At 47.5% G+C, this 23550-nt stretch overlaps 1 protein-coding gene across 17 annotated transcripts in view; it reads left to right on the plus strand.

The window, feature by feature from the left end:
• Positions 1-23550, plus strand: part of TECPR2 (tectonin beta-propeller repeat containing 2) — a 121239-nt gene that overhangs the window by 27163 nt on the left and 70526 nt on the right. For 14 of the 17 annotated variants that reach the window (XR_007915142.3, XM_051834821.3, XM_051834827.3 and 11 more), the window contains 3 exons: positions 9575-9703; positions 10069-10200; positions 18662-18819. Coding sequence is in view for 14 of the 17 variants with exons in the window: in XM_051834821.3 (XP_051690781.3) it covers positions 9575-9703; positions 10069-10200; positions 18662-18819 (419 nt within the window). In the remaining 3 variants the exon portion in view is untranslated. Of the gene's footprint in view, positions 1-9228; positions 9489-9574; positions 9704-10068; positions 10201-18661; positions 18820-23550 lie in introns of all 17 variants that reach the window. The other 3 variants (XM_051834826.3, XM_089322741.1, XM_051834823.3) reach the window with 2 other exon arrangements.

Genomic DNA, 23550 nt, shown 5'->3' on the forward strand with positions numbered 1-23550 from the left:
CCAGGCTGAATCCAGGAGCCAGGAACTCCATCTGGGTCTCCCACATGGGTGGCAGGGGCCCAAGTACTTGGGGCATCATCTGCTACTTTCCCACGTGCGTTAGCAGGGGACTGGATCAGAGCAGAGCAGCCAGAACTTGAACTGGCTCTCTGATATTAGATGCACATGTTAAAGTGGCTGCGACTTAACCTGCTGCACAACAGCATTGGCCCCTAAAACAATTGTTTTAAAGATGTTTAAAGAATCGAAAGAGGCTGGCACCACAGCTCACTTGGCTAATCTCCGCCTGCGGTGGCAGCACCCCAGGTTCTAGTCCCTGTTGGGGTGCCAGAGTCTGTCCCGGTTGTTGCTCTTCCAGTCCAGCTCTCTGCTGTGGCCCGAGAAGGCAGTGGAGGATGGCCCAAGTGCTTGGGCACCCGCATGGGAGACCAGGAGGAAGCACCTGGCTGCTGGCTTCAGATTGGTGTGCTGCGCTGGCCACTGCGCGCCGGCTGTGGCGGCCATTTGGGGGGTGAACCAACAGAAAAGGAAGACACCTCTCTCTCTCTCTCTCTCTCAAAAAAAAAAAAAATCAAAAGAATATATGGAAAAAGGCATGAAAATGAACAAAGTTAAAATATTCATAACAAGATAGAAACCTAAAAAGAAATTCTAGAGCTGCAAACTGTATTAACTGAAATGAAAAAGTCACTAGAGGGATTCATCAGCAAATTTAAGCAGACAGAGACAGTCAGTGCGCATGAAGATAGGACAGCTGAAGTGAAGAAGTCTGAAGAACAGGAAGAAAATGAAACGTGAACAGAGCCCAAGGGACCTGTGGAGCATCACAAAGAAATTCTAACGAGTATCATGGGAGTTATAGGAGGGCAAGAAAGAATATTTGAAGAAATAATCTCTGAAAATTTCCAAAATTTGATTTTAAGTAATAATATAAACCTCCAAGAAATTCAGCAAACTCCAAGTAAGATGAACGCAAAGAGATCCACAGCAAGAACTATTATAATCCAACTTTTGAAAGCCAAAGTCAGAGAATTTTCAAAATACCAAAAGAAATACATAGATCATCACATACAACAGTCCTCAATGACATAGTAAGCAAATTTCTATCATAAGCTTTGGCAGCTAGAGAGTAGTGGGGGGCCGGCGCTGTGGCGTAGGGCGTAAAGCCACGGTCTGTAGTGTCGGTATCCCGTATGGGCACTGGTTTGAGTCCCAGCTGCTCCACTTCCGATCCAGCTCTCTATGGCCTGGAAAGCAGTAGAAGATGGCCCAAGTCCTTGGGCCCCAGCCCCCGTGTGGGAGACCCAGAAGAAGCTCCTGGCTTTGAATCATCCCAGCTGCAGCTGTTGTGGCCATTTGGGGAGTGAACCAATGGATGGAAGATTCATTCTCTCTCTCGCGCTCTCTCTCTGCCTCTCCCTCTCTGTAACTCTGCCTTTCAAATAAATAAATCTTTAAAAAAGAAAGGAAGAAAGTAGTGGGCTGGTATCAGAGTGCTAAAAAAAAAAAAAAAAATACAATATCCAGCAAGATTGTCCTTGAGGGAGGAATGAAGGCATTTCCAGATACACGAAGATTGAGGGAGCTCACTCCCACTAGACTTGGACTGTGAGAAACGCTCGGGGAGAAAAGAGAGGTTAGAGGTCACTGGAGAGTAATTCAAAGCCTAGGAGGAAGTGCAGATCTCAGTAAAGGCAAGCACACAGGCAGTTACAGAAGCTAGTGTCTTTCTAACAGTGGTTCATTTTCTGCAAGATTAAAGATACTCAAATGTTAAGAATAGTTTATAATTCCGTGTTTTATTTTCTATATAATTTAAAAGAAGTCTTGCTTTATGTTTTGGGGCTTATAGTTTGTAAAGATGAAATTCTGTGACGTTAGTAATGAACAACAGTGGGGACCAAGCTGTGTGGGAGCAAACTTTTAATATGTGATTGAAGCTATGCTGGTATGAATTTGAAATAATCCCCATGATAATGACAAAGAAAATCACCATAGAAGTTTAGCTGGGGCGGCACCGCGGCTCACTAGGCTAATCCTCCGCCTTGCGGCGCCAGCACACCGGGTTCTAGTCCCGGTCAGAGCACCGGGTTCTGTCCTGGTTGCCCCTCTTCCAAGCCAGCTCTCTGCTGTGGCCAGGGAGTACAGTGGAGGATGGCCCAAGTGCTTGGGTCCTGCACCCCATGGGAGACCAGGATAAGTACCTGGCTCCTGCCATCGGATCAGCGCGGTGCGGCGGCCATTGGAGGGTGAACCAACGGCAAAGGAAGACCTTTCTCTCTGTCTCTCTCTCTCACTGTCCACTCTGCCTGTCAAAAAATTAAAAAAAATTTAGCTACATTCGGTGAAGACAATGCTGCAGAACACAAGGCACAGACAAGCTGCAAGGTGTGCACAAATAATGGGACGACAGGGGCATCACTGATAGCCTTCTCATGAGCAAGTACTTTAGAAGAGGTTATTAGAAAGGATTTTTTTAAAATTTATTTGAAAGAGTCAGGGGTGGGGAAGAGTGTAATCTTCCATCTGCTTGTTTACTCCAAATGGTTGCAATGGCTGGGGCTGGGCCAGGCCAAAGCCAGGAGCCAGACACTTCATCTGAGTCTTCCACGTAAGTGTAGGGGCCCAAGCACTTGAGTCATCTGCTGCTGCTTTCCCAGGTGTATTAGCAGGAAGCTGGGTTGGCAATGAAGCATCAGGGCTAGAATCGGCACTCAGATGGTATGCCAGCATCCCAGACTGCAGTTTAGCTTGTTATTCCACAACACCAGCCCCAAAGAATCGATTTTTTTTTTAAAAACATGATCTAACTGTATGCTGAGTATAAGAGACTCACCCTTCATAAGTAGCTTGACTCAGATATTTCATTGTGGTAATACACATAATACAGGAGAATATGGTCTTTCCAAAGGAAAAAATAAACTATTCTCATGAAAGACCTACCAGGCAAAGATTTTAAAACAATTGTCTTAAATATGCTTAGAGAACTGGGCCGGTGCTGTGGCGTAGCAAGTAAAGCTGTCACTGGCAGTGCTGGCATCAAATATGGGTGCTGATTCAAGACCTGTCTGCCCCACTTCCAATCCAGCTCTCTGCTATGGCCTGGGAAAGCAGTGGAAGATGGCTCAAGTGTTTGGGCCCCTGCACCCTCATGGGAGACCCAGAAGAAGCTCCTGGCTCCTGACTTCAGATCAGCCCAGCTCTACTGTTGTGGCCATTTGGGGAGTGAACCAGGAGATGGAAGACCTCTCTCTCTATCTCCTTTTCACTGTCTAACTCTGCCTCTCAAACATATAATAAGTAAAATCTTTTAAAAAAGAAATGGAAAAGAGGGGCCAGCATTGTGGCATAGTAGGTTAAGCTGCCACCTGTGGTGCCAGCATCCCATAGGAGCACTGGTTCGAGTCCTGGCTGCTCCACTTCCAATCCATCTCCCTACTGATGCACCTTGGAAAGCAGCAGCTGATGCAAGTACTTGGGCCCCTGTACCCACATTAGAGACCCAGATGAGGCACCTGGCTCTTGGCTTTGACCTAACCTAGCCCTGGGCATTGCTGCCACCTGGGGAGTGAACCAGCAGTTAGAAGAGATAGCTCGCTCACTCTCTCTCCCCCTCTCTCATCTTCCCCTAGCACCTCCAATCCTGCCTTTCAAATAAATAAATAAATTTTTTTTTTTTTATTTGACAGGTAGAGTTAGAGACAGAGAGAAAGGTCTTCCTTCTGTTGGTTCACTCCCCAAATGGCCGTCACAGACGATGCTGCACCAGTCTGAAGCCAGGAGCCAGGTGCTTCCTCCTGGTCTCCCATGCGGGTGCAGGAGCCCAAGCACTTGGGCCATCCTCCACTGCCCTCCCAGGCCACAACAGAGAGCTGGGCTTGAAGAGGAGCAACCGGGACTGGAACCCAGAGAAATAAATAAATCTTAAGAAAAAAACAAAAAGAGCTGACAAGTGGACTCTGGCAGTTACCAGTGTCGATGTCACTGTGGAGTGGAAACTGGTTGCTTTCCAGGTCTGGAAGAAAAAGAAGGAAATGGGGCTGGTGCTGTGGAGTAGTAGGTTAAGCCTCTGCCTGTGGCACCAGCATCCCATATGGATGCTGGTTCGAGTGCCAGCTGCTCCACTTCCAATCCAGCTCTCTGCTATGGTCTAGGAAAGCAGCAGAAGATGGCCCAAGTCCTTGGGCCCCTGCACTCACATGGGAGACCTGGAAGAAGGTCTTGGCTCCTGGCTCCTGGCTTCAGATCTGGGCCAGCTTGGGCAATTGCAGCCATTTAGGAAAATGGATGGAAGCCCTCTCCCTGTTTCTCCTTCCCTTTCTCTCTGTAACTCTGCCTTTCGAATAAATTAATTAATCTTAAAAAAAAAAAAAAAAAGGGAGGGAAATGTGAAGCTCAGCACCAGGCCACTCTGAGTGACTTTCCACAGCGAGAAGGGGGACTCTGGGATCGGAGGGTCCCGATAACGGGTGTAAAGGAAGCTCCTCTTGTGAAAATGGGAGAACTGTTCAGAGGGAGACACCGTGTGATCTGAGAGCTGAGCTGGGATGGCTTCCACAGTGTGGTTATTGTGGGATTTGCAGGGGATGAGGTTTGTGGCAGTGCAGGTAGAAAGCACTGAACATTATACTGAAACCACACTAGATGAAATCCTGCTGCTGAAATTGGTTCACAGTTCAGACCCTAATGATCCCAGCAGACAAATGGTGGTTCAGCTGCTTGCTGGCCCTGAGAAAACTTTTTAAAAAGATTTATTTATTTCAAAGCCAGAGTTACAGAGAGGCAGAGGCAGAGAGAGAGAAAGAGAGAGGGAGAGAATAAATGGTCTTCTAGCTGCTGGTTTACTTCTCAGATGGCCACAATGGCCAGAGCTGTGCCTGTCCAAAGCCAGGAGCTTTTTTCCGGGTCTCCCACGTGGGTCATCTTCGGCTGCTTTCCCAGGCCATAAGCAGGGAGCTGGATTGGAAGTAGAGCAGCCGAGACTCAAACCAGCACCCATATGGGATGCCGGCAGTGCAGGCGGTGGCTTTACCTGCTGAGCCACACCACTGGCCCCAGAGAAAACCTTTTGATCCACCTTCTGCATCAGCAGTCAATACTCCCAACGTAAACCAGCTGACAAAATGTCAAAGAATAAGAAGAAAAAGAAGGTGCCAGCATTGTGGCACAGTAGGTTAAGCTGCGACCTGCAACGCTGGCATCCCATAAAGGCACTAGTTCATGTCCTGGCTGCTTCACTTCAATCCAACTCCCTGCTGATGGCCTGGGAAAGCAGCAGAAGATGGCCCATGTGTTTGGGCCCTTACACTCATGAGTGAAAACTGTATGAAGCTCCTGGCTCCTGGCTTTTGGAGCCATCAATCTTCACATCTCAGATACAACAGAAAGAAGTTAAAAATTAATAACAGAAGGAAAATTGGAAAATCTGTGCCAGCATCATGGAATAGTGGGTAAAGTTGCCACCTGTGACACTGGCATATCATATGGGCACTGGTTTATGTCCTGGCTGCTTCACTTCCCATCCAGATCCCTGCTGATAGCCTGGGAAAAGCAGCAGAGGATGGCCTAAGTATCTGGGGCCCTGCTAACCATGAAGGAGACCTGGAAGAAGCTCCTGGCTCCTGGCTTTGGCTTGGCCCAGCTTCTAGTCATTGGATCATTTGCAGAGTGAACCAGCAATGGAAGATCGATCTCTCTCTGTCCAACTCTCCCTCTCTCTGTAACTCTTTCAAATAAGTAAATCTTTTTTTAAAAAAATTGGAAAATTCATAAATTTTTAGAAGTTAAAGCAATACACTATTAAAGTTACAACAATATACTTATATACCCAGAGCAATGAAGAAATTGCAAGGGAAATTGGAAAATAGTTAGAGATGAGTAACATTGAAAACACACCTTAACAAATGTTTGGGATGCACTGAAAGTGGTCTGAAAGGGAAATTTGTAGATTTAAATGCCTAATGTTAAAAAGCAAGAATATTCTCGGGGCCGGCGCTGTGATGCAGTGGGTTAATGCTCTGGCCTGAAGCACCGGCATCCCATATGGGTGCCGGTTCTAATCTCAGCTGCTCCACTTCTGATCCAGCTCTCTGCTGTGGCCTGGGAAAGCAGTAGAAGATGGCCCAAGTGCTTGGGCCCCTGCACTCTCCTGGGAGACCGAGAAGAAGCTCCTGGCTCCTGGCTTCGGATTGGTGCAGCTCTGGCCATTGTGGCCAACTGGGGAGTGAACCAGTAGATGGAAGACCTCCCTCCCTCTCTCTCTCTCTCTCTCTCTCTTTCTGTGTAACTCTGACTTTCAAATAAATAAATAAATCTCTTTAAAAAAAAAAACAACGAATATTCTCAAATCAGTTACCTAACTTTACAACTTAGGAACTAGACAAGGAAAAACTAAACCCAAAGCTAATAGAAAGAAGGAAATAGCAAATGTTAGAACACTTGCTTGTAAATGAAATGGAGATGAAAAAAACAGTAGAGAAAGTCAGTGAAACTGCAAGTTGGATCTTTTAAAATAGCAACAAAATTGACAAATTTTAGCTAGATAGACTAAGAAAAAATGAGAGAAGTCTCAAATTATTAAAATCAAAAAGGAAAACAGGGTTATTACTACCAATTCTATAGAAATAGAGTTACGCCTGTCAGGATCTCCCCCTTCAGGAACTGGCCGGGTTACCGCGAAGGAAGAGTCAAGGAGACTAAGGAAGGTCAAGCTAAATACACTTCATTGATACTCTAGGCGACTAGGAGGAGAGATCACTCAAGCCTGCTCCAGTGGGCACTAGGCACTAGACCAGGAGCTTCTCCCCACGGGCAGTAGGCACTACGGACCAGGAGCTTCTCCCTGCGGGCACTAGGCACTATGGACCAGGAGCTTCTCCCCACGGGCACTAGGCACTAGACCAGGAGCTTCTCACCACGGGCACTAGGCACTATGGACCAGGAGCTTCTCCCCGCGGGCACTAGGCACTGCGGACCAGGGAGAGAGGCTGAGCAACCTCTGGTTTACAGCATCTGAGGGTCCCCTTATATACAGTTTCTAGAGACTAACCCCGCCCACATTCCCACCTCCCAGGGTCCCGTAGTCATGGCAACGACAGTTTGTGGTTAGGCCGTCCCTTTTCAAATCTTACCAGCTAGGGTGGTTACCTTTCTACTTTTCTTTCAAGCTGAGCTACTGCACAGTTACTTTCTTTCAAAGGGCGCTACAATTACTTTCTCCATGAATGGTTCCCTGACAAGGCCAGTCCTGTGATCTGTTGTATACCAGTACATTGCACAACCTACAGACAAAACCTACCAAGTCAAGATCATGAAAAAATAGGAAATTGAGTAGTCCTGTAACTTGTAATTCTATAGAATCAGTAATAAAAAAAAAATCTGGCAAAGGACTGGACATGAGATCTTTACCAGTGAATTCCATCAAAAATAAAGAACTAACATATTTGTTATCAACATTGTCTGGAAAACTGAAAAGAACACATCCTAACTACTTCTATGAGGCTAACATATCCTGATACCAAAGTCAGACAAAGATACCAGAAGAAAACGACACACCGATAACCCCTGTGAACATCGATGCAAAAATCCTCTCCAAAACACCAGAAGCTGAAGTCGGCAGCATATTAAAAGGATTATCCACCATGACGAAGGTGCGGTTTATTTTGGACTGCAAGGATGGTTCAGTATATGAAAATCAAGCAGTGTATTACATCACCATAAGAGAAGGAAGCGGCAAACCACATGATTAACTGCAAGACCTAAACCTATACAACTCAGAAAAAAGTAGTGGGGCCATTGATGTGGCATTGCTGGTTAAGCCACCACCTGCAACACCGGCATCCCATATGAGCACTGGATAGAGCCCCAGTTGCTCCACTTCCAATCCAGCTCCTTGCTAATGAGCCTGGGAAAGTAGTGGAAGATGGTCCAAAAGCTTCTCCCAGTTTCCCGTTATGCCGCAGCTCAGGCCAAGGCCAGAGTTTTGAGTAGATATTTCTTCAGAGGAGCCAGACAGGTGATGAGTAAGCACATGAAGAGGTGCTCAGCACGCTGATCCTGAGGGATAATGCACACCAGAACTGCAGTGAGATGCCCTCACACCCGTTAGGGTGGCTGCTGTCAAACCCAGGAAATAGTGAGTGTGGAAGATGTGAGAAACTGGGATTCTGCGCTGGGAACTGTCAACATGCTGGAATACCATGGGGAGTTCCCCAGAGAATTAAATGTGGGATCACCATGTAACCCGGCAGTCCCTGAGTATACACCCGAAAGAATCAAGAGCAGGGTCTCAGAGGTTACTTGTATGCTCATGTTCATAGCGGCCTTATTCATAACTAAAATGAGGAAGTAGGGCTGGCATTGTGCAGCCGGGTAAGTCACTGCTTGCTACACCAGCATCCCAAACGGGAGTATTGTCTTGAGTTCCAGTTGCTGCACTTCCAATAAAGCTCCCTACTAATATACCTGGGAAAGTAGTGGAAGATGGCCCGAGTGCATGGGCCCCTGCCATCCTTGTGGGAGATAACGCATGGAGTTCCAGGCTCTTGGCTTCAGCCTTGCTCAGCCCTGGCTATTTGAAAAGTGAGCCAGCAGATGGAAGATCTCTTGCTCTTTTTCCCTCTCTGTAACTCTACCTTTCAAATAAATAAATATTTTTAAAAACATATAATGAGGAAGTAACCCAAGTGAACACTGACAGATGAGTGGATAAGCATAATGCGTGTGTGTAGTGTGTGTTATGTGTAAAACAACATATAGGAATATTGTTTAGCCTTAAAGTAAAGGAAAACTCTCATATATGCCAGAAGGTGGATGAACCTTGAGGACATTGTATTAAGTGAAATAAGCCAGTGGGAAAACATGAAATACCACACCATTCCACTTACATGAGGGCTGGGTGTTGGTGCAGCAGTAAAGATGCTACTTAGGATTCTTGCATCCCATAACGAAATTCCCAGGTTTGAGTCCTTGCTCCATTGGTGGTCCAGCTCCCTGCTAATGTCCACACAGGGAGGCAGCTGGTGATGGCCCAAGTACCTAGGTCTCTGCCACCCATTGGAGGGAGTCTCAGATTGCATTCCTACTCCTGGGCTTTGGCATAGCCCAGCCATGGTATCGTGGTCTTTTGGAGAGTGAACAAGTGGATGGAAAATGTCTGTTTTTCTCTCTCTTTCTGTTTCTCGGCCTTTCAAATGAATATAAATAAGTTTTTGTTTGTTTGTTTGACAGGTAGAGTTATAGACAGAGAAAAGTCTTCCTTCTGTTGGTTCACTCCCCAGATGGCCGCTATGGCCAGCACTGCGCTGATCCAAAGCCAGGAGCCAGGTGCTTCCTCCTGGTCTCCCACGAGGGTGCAGGGGCCCAAGCACTTGGGCCATCCTCCACTGCCCTCCCGGGCCACAGCAGAAAGCTGGACTGGAAGAGGAGCAACCGGGACAGAACCCGGCGCCCATATGGGATGCCGGTGCCTCAGGCGGAGGATTAACCAAGTGAGCCACGGCGCCAGCCCCTATAAATCAGTTTTTAAATAGTCTCTTGGTTGCAGGTTCAATAGTTGTAACGTGTCCTCCTTTAGGGGAAAACAGAAGCCATCACTGTGGTGAAGCTGCTGAGCTGCTTCGATGACCTTGTGGCAGCAGGCACCGCTTCTGGGAGGGTTGCGGTTTTTCAGCTCGTCTCTGCACTGCCAGGGAGAAACAGACAGGTAGGTGCTCACCGTCTTAGCATGGCTTAGCTTCTCCACGGACTCCTCAGGGACTTTAAATGAGAAGTCCTTACCTGCCTGGAGATTTTATAGTCAAAAAAGCTTAACGCTATGCTACGTATAATTGGGCAGCACTTTTGTCCCTGCTTGGACACTTAGCACAAAGCACATGTGGGTCATTCCATGCTTGCTTGCTAGTCCCTTGAAGGTGGGTGGGCAGATAGAATGCTGTACATTTTCTGCGTGGAAAACAAGGTTGGGAAAGCCGGCTCCTACATACATTCAAGAAAATAAACATTACCCTGTCCACATAGCAGCTCATTTTTCTTTCCTTTCCTTTGCATGCATTTATCATTTATTCATAGCTTCGAAGATTTGATGTCAGTGGTATTCACAAAAATAGCATTACAGCCCTGGCTTGGAGCCCCAATGGAATGAAACTGTTCTCTGGAGATGACAAAGGGAAAATTGTCTATTCTTCTCTGGATCTAGACCAGGTAAAATTATTTTCAGAAATATCATTAATGCTTATGTTCCTATTTTTAGAAAAATATTCATAATTACATCTTTAGTTAGCTTATATTCTAGATCATAGTTGTAATCTCAGTTGTTATTTGTACATTTTCAATCTGTTGCAACACATTTTTTTTTAAGATTTATTTATTTATTTGGAAAAGTTACATGGAGAAGGAGAGGCAGAGAGAGAGAGGTCTTCCATCAGCTGGTTCACTCCCCCAATTGGCCACAACGGCCGGAGCTGAGCCAATCCGAAGCTAGGAGCCAAGAGTTTCTTCCAGGTCTCCCATGTAGGTGCAAGGGCCCAAGAACTTGGACCATCTTCTACTGCTTTCCCAGGCCATAGCAGAGAGCTGGATCGGAAGTAGAGCAGGCAGGACTTGAACTGGCACCCATGTGGGATGCTACCACTGCAGGCGGCGGTTTTTACCCGCTATGCCACAACGCTGGCCCTGCAATACATTCTTTTGGTTGAAGTAAATAAAGACAATCTGGCCTTAATACAGGCATGCATTTGGGAATGGGAGGAGTATTTTGATAGACTTTTCAGATAATTTTGAATAATATTCTTTTTGAATAATATCCCCAGATTGACAAATGGTAGTTTCTTTAAAGGTTGCAGTTAAAAATGACAAATGGTAGTTTCTTTAAAGATCTGAAACCATATGATTGAATGTTTTGTACTCTGGTCTGTTTTGTGCCTTGAATGGATTTTTTTTTTTTTTTTTTTTTTTTGACAGAGTGGACAGTGAGAGAGAGACAGAAAGGTCTTTCTTTGCCGTTGGTTCACCCTCCAATGGCCGCCGCAGCCAGCATGCTGCGGCCGGCGCACCGCACTGATCTGATGGCAGGAGCCAGGTGCTTCTCCTGTTCTGCCATGGGGTGCAGGGCCCAAGCACTTGGGCCATCCTCCACTGCACTCCCGGGCCACAGCAGAGAGCTGGCCTGGAAGAGGGGCAACCGGGACAGAATCCGGTGCCCCGACCAGGACTAGAACCCGGTGTGCTGGCACCGCAAGGCAGAGGATTAGCCTAGTGAGCCACCGTGCCAGCCTTGAATGGATCTTTTTTTTTTTTTTTTTTGACAGGCAGAGTGGACAGTGAGAGAAAGGTCTTCCTTTGCCATTGGTTCACCCTCCAATGGCCACCGCGGCCGGCGCGCTGCGGCCGCCGCACCGCGCTGATCCGATGGCAGGAGCCAGGAGCCAGGTGCTTTTCCTGGTCTCCCATGGGGTGCAGGGCCCAAGCACATGGGCCATCCTCCACTGCACTCCCTGGCCACAGCAGAGGGCTGGCCTGGAAGAGGGGCAACCGGGACAGAATCCGGCGCCCCGACCGGGACTAGAACCTGGTGTGCCGGCGCCGCTAGGCGGAGGATTAGCCTAGTGAGCCACGGCGCCGGCCTTGAATGGATCTTTTACCCATGCATTGCTCATCATGTGTTGGTCTCTTGGAAAATTCAGTTATGCAGATCTTCCAGCTGTTGACACATTTATTGTACAATATCAGAAAAGCACCTTTGTTAATATTACCAAAATTCTGATCAGAAAATTAACTATCTGTTGTGAATTTTCAGTTAGAACTGGCATTCTGTGAAAAGGCAGCTGGATAAGCTCATGGTTCCAACAAGTGCACAGGTGTTTCTCCTTGAGCCATCAAGGGTGCTTCACGTGTAGGAGGAGGGCTGTGTGTGCATCCCCTTATGTCACGTGGAATGCAAAACACCTGTACTCTAGGGGTGTCAGTGACACTCGGTTTCCCTCACATGGTGGTGAGGGACAAGATGTCTGCTGGTAGAATTTGGTGCCATCACCTTGACTTGGGCCGAGGTTTCAGGTTGCTCTACCTGCTGTGGCTCCCGCATCAGGGGTGAAAGCTCAGTGCAGTGACAAAGGTAGAGAACATCTTAGTACTGTATGCAGATGGTTTTGAGCGAGCAGACCTCTTGAAAGAATCTTATGGACCTTCAGGGAGTGTAGACCCCACTTTGAGAACTGCTGCTATACATAAAAATGGTTTAAGATTTTTCCCAATTCAGTGAACTTGTGCTTCAGGCTGCCTAAGCCATAGTTATTAGAAAGAAGGCTACTCATGTAGCACTACTCAGAAAATAGAAAATCTGATTTGGAAAAGGTTGTGGTTAGTCAGAAATTTTTAAAATTACAGACTGGAGATCTTCAAAAAAAGGCACGGGAGGTTGCATGTTTCTGAAAAATACAGTCTAATAAATGTAATCCCATCGTAAGCTAAGTGGAAAACTGCGTTCAGAGTAACTTCCAGTGAGGGGATCTGCCTTCAGAGTCCGTGCTGTTTTGGTGATGGAGTTCCCCTTCCTGCTGGTGGTGTCGGGACTCTGGAAGTCTGTGCAGATTCAGAGTTTTTACCAGTAAATCCGGTCATGCTTCCTCTTTTATCCCACAAATGCATGTGATGCTAATTCATTTGGTGGAGATGAGGGTGGGGACCTTCCATCTGCTGATAGACTTCATAAATGACTGCAACCTTTGGGACTGGATCAAGGCCAAAGCTGGGAGCTAGAAATTCAATCTATATCTCCCACATGGGTTAAAAACCATTTGAGCCATCATTGCTGCCTCCAGGTTCTGTATCAGCAGGAAGCTGGAGTGAGGTTCCAGAGGTAGGTCTCAAGCACAGGTACGCTGATACTGGGACACAGGTGTCCTAACCTGCATCTTAACTTCCAGGCCAAACATCTCATGAAACTGCTTTTGGAGAAGAGTGACTAATTTTTGTTTATTTTTTAAAGATTATTTTATGTAAAAGAGTTACAGAGAGAGAGGGAGAGACACAGAGATAGATCCTTCATCCACTGTTTCACTCCCCAAATGATTGCAACAGCAGGGGCTGGGCTGGGCTGGGCCAAAGCAAGGAGCCAGGAGCTTCTCCCACATGGGTGCAGGGACCCAAGCACTTGGGCTGTCCTCCACTGCTCTCCCAGGCACACTATCAGGGAGCTGGATTAGAAGTGGAGCAGCTGGAACTTGAACCAGCCAGCACCCATGCGATATACTGGTATTGCAGGTGACAGCTTAACCCACTACGCCACAATGCAGACCCGAAGAGTGACTTGTAGAAGCAGGTTTTTTACACTTTATTCTGTAAAATGCATTTGAGAATTTTACTTTGTGCTTGTAGATACTAGGGTTCTTCAGAAAATTCCTGGAAATATTTGAAATATTTGAAATATTATGAAAAAACTATATGGATTTCAAAAGTTTTCTGCACCAAAAGAAGCCTGTACAAACTTGTCATGGTGCATCTAAGCAGGCTCTAATGTGAGACACTGAGGCGGGATCAGTGTGAAAAGAGCTCTAGCAGGGCAGCGTGCATTCTGCAGAACTGAAACAGGAACAAACAGCAGGTTGATGGTGAAGCTTGGGTGGAAGAATGGTATAGTCAGTGAGGCTTTATGAAGAGTTTATGGGAACAGTAACTAAAAAATCAGCAGTTTACAGATGGGATGGGTAAGTCATTTTAAGAAGGGATAGATGATGGTGAAAATAAAGCCCACAGTGGCAAATCATACACATCAATTTTTTTAAGGTTTATTTTTAATTTATTTGAAAGGCAGAATTAGAGAGTCAGAGACAGAGACAGAGACCCTCCATCTGCAGTTTTACTCCCTAAATGGCTGCAATGGCCTGGCTGAAACCTGGAAGCTGGAGCTTCATTCAGTCTCCCACATGAGTGCAAGGGCTCAAGGACTTGGGCCATCTTCCACTGTTTCTTAGGTGCATTAGCAGGGAGCTGGATGGGAAGCGGAGCAGCTAGGACTCAAACTGGAGCTTCTATGGGATGCTGTCGCTGAAGGCAGTGACTTAACCTGTTAGACCACACACCAGCCCCCACATCAGCTTTTGAGAAAAAAATTAACCTGTTTTTGTCCCCTAATTGAAGATGATCAGTGATTAATGGCACAAAGAATTGCCAACATCATAAACATCACAGTTGGTTCAGCTTTCACAATTCTGGCTGAAAAATTTGAGCAAACTTTTTGCTCAGTAGTGCCAAAACTGTTGCACCCAGATCAACTGCATACGAACAGAACTTTCAAAGGAAATTTTAAACAGATGGGATTAAGATCCTGCAGCATTTCTTGGAAGAATTGTAACAGGAGATGAAACATGGCTTTACCAGTGTAATCCTGAAAACAATGCACAACCAAAGCAGTGGTTACCGAGGGGCTGAGAGGTCCAGTCAGAGGAAAGGGTCATGGCAATGGCTTTTTTGGATGCTCAGAGGCATTTTTGCTTGTGACTTTCCAGACAGGCAAAAAGTAGGAACAGCTGCCTCTTGAGAGTTTTAAGAAAGCCAAAGCTTTAGCAGAAAAATGCCTGGAAAACTTCACCAGAGAGACCTACCACACCATGCAGTGCTCCTGCTCATTTCTGCCATCAACCTAAGGTGACTTTTGCCTTTCAAAGAAACCTTGAAAAAAAAAAAGTTTCATGGAAAATCATTAGTCCTCCAGTTTATAGCCCTGATTTCACACCTTCTAACTTTTTGTTTCCTAACCTAAAAAATTTCTTTAAAGGGCACCAGTTTTTCTTCTTACTGCTTTCCCAGGCCACAACAGAGAGCTGGATTGGAAGTGGAACAGCCGGGTCTCAAACCTGTGCCCATATGGGATGCCGGCACTTTAGGCCAGGGCGTTAACCCACTGCACCACAGTGCCGGCCCTATTTTTCTTTAGTTAATATAAAAAACAAAATTGGGGGCTGTGTTATGGTGCAGCTAGCTAGGTCACTGCCTGCAACACTTGCATCCTTGAATGCTGGTCTAGTCCCACCTGTTGTGCGTCCTGTCCAGCACCTGGGAAAGCAGGGAAGCTTGCTCAGGAGCTGCAGCCCTCGCACCCACATGGGACACCCACGTGAGTTTCCAGGTTCCTGGCTTTGGCTTGACCCAGCTGCAGCCATTACAGTCTTTTATGGAGTGAGCCAGAGGATGGAAGATCCATCTCTCTTTCCTCTTCTCTCTCTGTAGCTCTTTATTTCAAATAAATAAATGAATACATGCCTTTTTTTAAAAGATTTTATTTATTTATTTGAGAAGTAGAGTTACAGTCAGTGAGAGGGAGAAACAGAGAGAAAGGTCTTCCATCCGATGGTTCACTCCCCAAATGACCACAACGGCTGGAGCTGCACCTATCCGAAGCCAGGAGCCAGGTGCTTCCTCCTGGTCTCCCATGCGAGTGCAGGGGCCCAAGCACTTGGGCTATTCTCCGCTGCTTTCTCAGGCCACAACAGAGAGCAGATCGGAAGAGGAGCAGCCGGGACTAGAACTGGCACCCACATGGGATGCCGGCACCGCAGGCAGAGGATTAACCTACTGCGCCGTGGCGCCAGCCCCTGAATACATTCTTTAAAACAAAACAAAACAGGCTGGCGCCACGGCTCAATAGGCTAATCCTCCACCTAGCGGCGCCGGCACATCGGGTTCTATTCCCGGTCGGGGCACCGGATTCTGTCCCGGTTGCCCCAACTCTTTCAGGCCAGCTCTCTGCTGTGGCCCGGGAGTGCAGTGGAGGATGGCCCAAGTGCTTGGGCCCTGCACCCCATGGGAGACCAGGAGAAGCACCTGGCTCCTGGCTTCGGATCAGCACGGTGCGCCGGCCGCAGCGCGCCAGCCGTGGCGGCCATTGGAGGGAGAACCAACGGCAAAGGAAGACCTTTCTCTCTGTCTCTCTCTCTCACTATCCACTCTGCCTGTCAAAAAAACAAAAACAAAAACAAAACAAAACAAACAAACAAAAAAAAACACTGAGGCCAGCGTTGTTTTACATCAAGTTAAACTGCTGCCTGAATCCCATATGGCCACTATTCAAGTCCTGGCTGCTCCACTTCCTATCCAGCTCCCTGCTAGTGGGCCTGGAAAGGCAATGGCACACGGCCCAAGTGCTTGAAACCCTGCCATGCATGTGGGAGAGCTGGATGAAATTCCTGGGGTCTGGCTTCCTCCTTGCCAAGCCCTGGCCATTGTGGCCGTCTAGGGAATAAACCAATAGATTGAAGATCTTTTCTCTCTACGTAACTCTGGCTTTCAAATAAATCTTTTTTTTTTTTTTAAGATTTCTTTATTTATTTGAAAGCCAGAGTTACACAGAGAGAGAGAAGGAGAGGCAGAGAGAGAGAGAAAAGTCTTCCATCCACTGGTTTGCTCTCCAAATGGCCGCAGTGGCCAGAGCTGCGCTGATCCGAAGCCAGGAGCTTCTTCAGGGTCTCCCATGCAGGTGCAGGAGCCCAAGGACTTGGGCCATCTTCTGTTGCTTTTCTAGACCATAGCAGAGAGCTGGATCGGAAGTGGAGCAGCCGGGACTTGACTGGTGCTCATATAAGATGTGTGCACTGCAAACTGCAGCTTTACCTGTTGTGCCCCAAGGACCCTCGGATTTTTTTTTTTTTTTGATCTTATTTTTTTTTTTTAATTATTTGAGAGGTAGATTTATAGAAAGAGAGGAAGAGGCAGGCAGAAAGTCTTCCATCCACTAGTTCACTCCTCAAAAGCCAAAATCCAGGAGCTTCTTCTGAGTCTTCCACATAGGTCAGAGGCCCAAGCAGTTGGGCATCTTCCACTGCTACTCCAGCTTCATTAGCAGGGAGCTGGATCAGAAGTGGAGCAACCAGGATTCAAACTGGTGCCCATACAGGGTGCCAGCCCTGCAGGTTGCGGCTTAACCCACTGTGTTACAGTACCTAGTCCTAGCTGCTCCACTTCTGATCCAGCTTTCTGTTATGGCGTGGTAAAGCAGTAGGTGGTCTAAGTCCTTGGGCCCCTGTATCCATCTGGGAGACCATTAGGAAGCTCTGGCTCCTGGCTTCAGATTGGCCCATCTCCTACTACCACAGCCAGTTGAGGGAGTGAACCAGAGAATGGAAGACCTCTCTGTCTCTGCCTCTGCCTCTCTCTAACTCTACCTTTCAAGTAAATAAAGAAATAAGTCTTTTTTTAAGTGTCTTAAACTTGATGGAACTTATGATGAGAAATGAGGTTTCTGTTTTCTATTTTAATTTATCTTGCTGAAAGGCAGAACTATAGAGCAAGAGTGAGAGCAGGAGAGCTTAAGGAATACTCCATTCACTGATTGACACCTGAAATGTCTGCAACAGCCCACACCAGGCCAGGCGACATCCAGGAGCCTAGAACCCCTTCCTGCTCTGCCACGTGCGTGACAGAGACTCAGCTGCTTGAGTTGTCATCTGTTCCCTCCCAGAATATGCGTTAGCAGGAAGCTGGATCAGAAGCAGAGTAGCTGGGACTCGAACCTAATGCTGCAGCGTGGGATATGGGTGTCCCAGGAGGCAGCCTGACATGCTGTGCCACAGTGCCTGCCCTGTTTATATCTTCCTGAAGCAATGCTTATTTATTTATTTTTACTTCCTTGAAAGAACAACCGAAAAAGAGAAAGAAAGGTGTTCCATTCGCTAGTTAATGCCCCAAATGCTTACAACAGCCCGGGCTGGGCCCTTTGGAGCCGAGAATCTGAACCTCCACCCATGTCTTTCTTGTGGGTGGTAGGGACCCGAGGACGTCAGCCATCAGCTGCTTCCTCCCGGGGTGCATTCGCAGGAAGCTTCGCTGGAAGTGGCATAGCCAGGGCTCAAACTGGCATTCCCAAATGGATGCAGGTGTTGCAAGCAGCAGCTTAAATTGCTGCACCACAGCACCCACTGTTTCTCTTAATTCCATTTTTCCACAGACACGTTAAAGTCCCCATGTATATTGGTGCATATGTGTGTTTGTGTTGTGTGTGTATAATTTCATTTCATGTTGATATAGCTTGTGTATTTCATGCCATTTTTTTATCTGTTTCCGAGGCCCCAGCTCTGGCTCCTGATTGCAGCTTCCTGGTAGTGCAGACCCTTGGCAGCAGAGATGTCAAGTGATTGGGTCCCCGTCAGCTGCTTGGGAGACCTGGCCCCCAGCCTCGGCATTCTGGCTGCTGTGGGCATTTAGGGCCTGAACCAGTGGATGGGAGCTCGTGCTCTCTCTCTCAAATAAAAATGTATTTGAACTCTTTGTGGAAGGAAAGTATAACATACACTTGTAGAGCTGATCCTGCTCACAATAACTTTATAGCAAGTCTCAGTCTATTATATTTTATGATAGAATACATTAGAAAGTGTGCCATAATTCTGTTTAGGTTTTTATGCATTCTTTGAGCTCTCTACTGAATATATTTTAAAAGGAGTTATGTGGATTTGCAAGTGGTTTTTGTTAAGCTTGATATAGCATGTGTGTTAGTTAGGACTTTCCCAATCAGTTGCACATAGTGGGCTGACAGACTGAAGGGTACTGAAGTCTACGTCTTAAGAGTCCAGTTAACCTAACTACGACACACAGAAGGGTGCTACTTATCCTAAGGGAGGTCGGGTGATTGTGCCTCAACACTGATGCCAGGTTTAACTGGGCTCTCTCACAGGGAGTCTGTAACTCCCACTTGGTGTTAGAAGAGCCGTCTTCCATTGTGCAGCTGGATTATAGCCAGAAAGTGCTGCTCGTCTCTACCTTGCAAAGAAGTCTGCTTTTTTATACCGAGGAAAAGTCTGTCAAGCAGATTGGAACACAACCAAGGAAAAGGTAAGCTCCACAAGTATTCAGTTTGCTCTGAAAGTTGGTCTTAAGTTCTGTTAGATTTCTTGTTTGCCAGATGCAAGTCGCTAGTGTCTGTAAACCTGGGGTTCCTGGTGTGGCCCTGTGCTTGCTGACCTAGGACACCTCTTCCTGGGGCAGACAGGAGGTGTGAGTTCCTCTTGTTTCAGAGCTGCAGGAACCTGCAGGTGCAGCCACTCTACCCCTGGAGGTGGTATGGTCTGGAGAAACCTTGACCGAGGTCTGGTCTGTGTCCATTCCTTGTGTAGGCCCCTCCCTGCAGCCCTGGTGAGCAGTCAGGCAGGTGGTGCTCACTCGTCATTCAGCAGGTATTCACAGAGCACCTCTATGCTCTGTAGCAGACTTGGAGGGCATGTGATCAGCGGGCAGGATGGGAGCCTTCCATCCTAAAGGAACAGACAGAACCCTCGTTGACAATGATCTTAACTGTTGCGGGCAATATACAGGGTGTTGTGAGAGCTGAAACAGGCTCTAGCCAGCCTGAGGGTCAGGGAAGATTTCCTGTAGGCATGGGGCCTGTGTGATGGATGCTTTAGCCAAGGAGCCAGAGGAGTCAAGTTGAGAGATTGTCCACCTGTGGCTGCCTGGAGGAAGGCTGGTGAAGATCGGGTCATTTCCAGGTCCCCTGTCATACCAATTGTGTGGAGAAGACCAACTGGAGCACAAGGGTGACCTGCATTTCACAGTGCCCGCCTCAACCTCAAACTCTGCCACCAGTTGACACAAGATTTAGGGGGGATAGGGGCTTATAGAGTGGTGGACTTGACCGCTTTTTATCCTGGGGAGGGGATAAACCAGTAGAGATTCAAGATGGCACTGGAGGTGCAGAGGACAACATGAGCATATTGTAGGCTGACCAGGGAACTACAGGAGTTTCTGTTTTGTGTCTCTCTTCCTCCAGTAAAATGATATTTCTGCTTTCAGAGAATCAGGGGGCAGGTTTCAGACAAGCCCTGTGGAGGGTGGAGAGCAGACAAGGTGAGACTGGTAGGCGTTGGTTGGACTCGGGCTGGTGGAGCTGTCAGTGCCAGGCCGTTGGGAGGGTGGCAGGCGTCAGACAGATGCGGCAGCTCTGGGCTGTGGTTGCTGCCCATTCCTGTGTCCTGGACTTCATAGTGATTCAGTGGATGTTTATCCTCTTCTCGTGGCAGCCCTTCTGCCACAGGCACTCCCCCCACCCCCCCCCACCCCGGCCTCCTCCTTCCTGCTGAATACCTGATGCTGACCAACAGCCTGTCCTCAACGCAGCAGTAATCTTTCTGTGGGCCCCTGGAAACCGTGGGATTTGCAGGTTGGGCTTTGTGGTTCCACAAAACTTAGTTCTGACTTCCTCTGCCGGTATCCCACTCTTGGGTCTGGCATTTTGTCCTGTTCTTCTGTCAGTGACCTATTGTGTTGTGTCTTTTAGAAGGAAGCTTTAGTGTAAAGAGAGATTTAAACCTGATAACCTTTCAAGTGGGTCTTGCCAGCCTTTTGTGTGGAACCCTGAGCAATTTCTGTGGCCTCCTGGTACTCAGGACTTCTGACAGCTTTGTGTGTGCCAGACGTTGTTCCAGGAAGCAGAAGCAAACTAACAGTGTCCACTTTTGCAGGAAAATGGATATTTTATGGAACCTTAGAGAAGTGAGGGATAACAGAATGCATGGAATGCTTTTAACCCACTGTATGTTTTTTAAAATGTCTGTCTGTTTACCTAGGTGTTTATCCATCTATTTATGAATGTATGCATTTGAAAGGTAGGGCTACAGAGAGATATTCATCCTCTGTTTCATTCCCCAAATGGCTGCAACAGCCAGATCTGGGTTAGGCCGAAGCCAGGATCCAAGAACTCCACCTGGGTCTCCCCCATGGGTTGCATGGGCCTAAACAGTTGGGCCATGTGCTGCTGCCCTCCCAGGTGCATTAGCAGGGAGCTGCCTCAGAAGCAGACAGCTGGAACTGGATCCAGCACTCTGATACAGAAGGCCGGCATTAACCTGTGCCACAACCTTGGCCCTAACCTACTGTATCTTAAAAGCTTGTCTGTTTTCTGCTGTGGGGGAATCTTCAGAAAGATCATGGAAAACGTGTACTATGAAGAGACTGTGCATAGGCTGTGGAATTCTTTGGCTCCAAAATATATTTATATCTTTAAATTTCATTTTATATAGACTTTTTGAAGTATGCTTGTTTTTAGGTATTAGTAATAAAAGGCCATCAGAAGTGTATCAGCTACAATGAATGGTATAAAGGAACAGAGTAAACTGTTAGGGACTTGCTGGGGTTGGGGAAAGATGCCTCTTTTATTTTATTTTATTTCATTTAAGATTTATTTATTTGAATGAGAGAGAGATCTTCCATCTGCTGGTTCACTCCTCAAATGACCACACTAGCCAGGTTTATCCCAGGTTGAAGCCAGGACCTGAAGCCAGGTCTCCCATGTGGGTAGCGGAGGCCCAAGTATTTGAGCCATCTTCCATTGCTTTCCCAGGCACTTTAGCAGGGAGCTGGATCAGAGGTGCAGTAATTGGGACTCAAACCAGCATTCATGGGATGCCTGTGCCATGGGTGGCGGCTTAACCCACTACACCACAGTGCCAGCCCCCACGATGTCTCTTAGGTAGAATGGACAGGAAAGGCCTCCGTGGGCCAGTGGTGTTTGAACTGAAGCCTGCAGCATGGAGAGAGCTGGTAGAAGAGCGTTCCATCCTCCGGGAAGAGCAAATGTCAAGGCCCAGCCGGGCCACAGTTTGGACATTGAAAGAACAGAGGGATGGCCCTGGAGAGGTAGGTAGGTTTGAGGCTCGAATGTGAAATGAGGCTGCCAAGGAAGGATGAAGAAGAATGAGCCAGTGTGTCAGGGGAATGCTGTCACAGACTCAGTGTAGGTGTGGGCAACCACCAGAAGCTTTGAGGCAGAAGAACAAGCGAGCTTTGCTTTAGAGTTCAGCTGGAGCTGTGTGCAGCATCGCTAGGAGAGCAGTGAGTGGAGCCGTGCGGAGTGGCCAGGAACCAGGCCTGCAGGCTTTCTCTGAGGAAGGGCAGGGTCGCAGAGCTCAGATACAGGTGCAGCGGGTGGGGACACTGGCCAGGACGATGAAGCTGTCCTCTTCTCAAGTCTGGGGGGCCCCTCGCACTGCACGGTGGATGTGTTACTCCCAGAACACCATAGAGAACCTAGCCGTCCCAACCACAGTCTGTGGCACCAAAATTAGGCATAAGATTAACAAAAACTGCCTTATGGCAGAATTTGTTAACCAGAAAACACTTGATTTATGATTTTTGTTTTTATTTTTTCATTTACTTGAAAGGCAGAGCAACACAGAAACATACACACACAGAGATCTTCTGTCTGCTTGTTTACTCCCCAAATTCCTGCAACAGCCAGGGCTTGGCCAGGTTGGAGCCAGAGCCCAGAACTCCTTCCAGATCTCCCATGTGGGTGGCCGGAACCCAGGCGCTTGAGCCCTTATCTACTGACTCCCAGAATGTGCTAACAGGAAGCTTGTTCAGAAGCAGAATAATGAAGACTAAACGTGGCACTCTGATATGGAATGTGGGCATTTAAGTCGCAGCTTAACCTGCTGCCACCATGCCTGTCTCACTCACTTCAGGGTAATGTGGCCCTTAAACAGAATTTAGTACCATTGTAAAGTCATAAAGTCATCAGTGATTTTTCTGGAGGTCATCTCCACCAAAATAAGAAACTATATTAAATTTCTTAAGATCTTAGAACCCTGCAGTGCTTAACCTTATAAGAAAGCATTTTAAAAAGTGTCCGGTTCAGACAACATCAGCAAGAACAGAATCACTTTGCAGTTGGACAGCTTCTGGGTCAGTTTCGGGCAAGCTGCAGTTGGCTCTAGCTGGTTCTTCCCAGCTTAACAGCCTCCTACCAATCCTCTCACCAGAGATTTCAGCAGGTTTTTTTTTTTTTTTAAAGGATTTATTTTATTTATTTGAAAGACAGAGTTACAGAGAGAGGTAGAGCCAGAGAGAGAGAGAGAGAGAGAGAGGTCTTCCGGTCGTTTGTTCATTCCCCAAATGGCTGCAACAGCCAGAACTGAGCTGCTCTGAAGCCAGGAGCCAGGAGCTTCCTCTGGGTCCCCCACATGGGTGCAGGGGCCCAAGCACCAGGGCCATCCTCTACTGCTTTCTCAGGCCATAGCAGAGAGCTGGATTGGAACTGGAGCAGCTAGGACTTGAACCAGCACCAATAGGGATGCCAACACTGCAGACCGAGGTGTTAACCCACTGCACCAGAGCTCTGGCCCCTTGACAGTTCTTAGAGCTCTGCTTGTGCGGCTCCCGTCTCCGCACTGCCTGTGCCCTCCTCGCCACCGGGCAGCATTCTTCTCACTGTCAGGTTTCCCTGCCTTGTGCCAGTCAGACGTGTCTGCGGCTCTGCACTCCATGAGCAGCTTTCAGACCTCAGACACCTTGCTTTCTGGAGCCTGTTGTGGTCCGTTGTGTGCTGGGAGACAGGACGGGACCCTGTCTTTCCTTTTTTTAAGGATTTGTTTACTTTTTTGAAAGGCAGAGTTAGAGAGATCTTCCATCTACTGGTTCACTCCCCAAATGGCCCCAGTGGCCAAAATCAAGAGCCAGGGAATCTACCTGGGTTTCCCACATGGGTGGCAGGGGTCCAAGCACTTGGACCATCTTCCACTGCTTTCCCAGAATCATTCGCAGGGAGCTGGGATCCTGTCTTTACTCTAT

This window comes from Oryctolagus cuniculus, chromosome 20 (assembly GCF_051225735.1).
Source record: "Oryctolagus cuniculus isolate XC-2025 breed Fujian yellow rabbit chromosome 20, ASM5122573v1, whole genome shotgun sequence".
NCBI classification, from domain to species: domain Eukaryota; kingdom Metazoa; phylum Chordata; class Mammalia; order Lagomorpha; family Leporidae; genus Oryctolagus; species Oryctolagus cuniculus.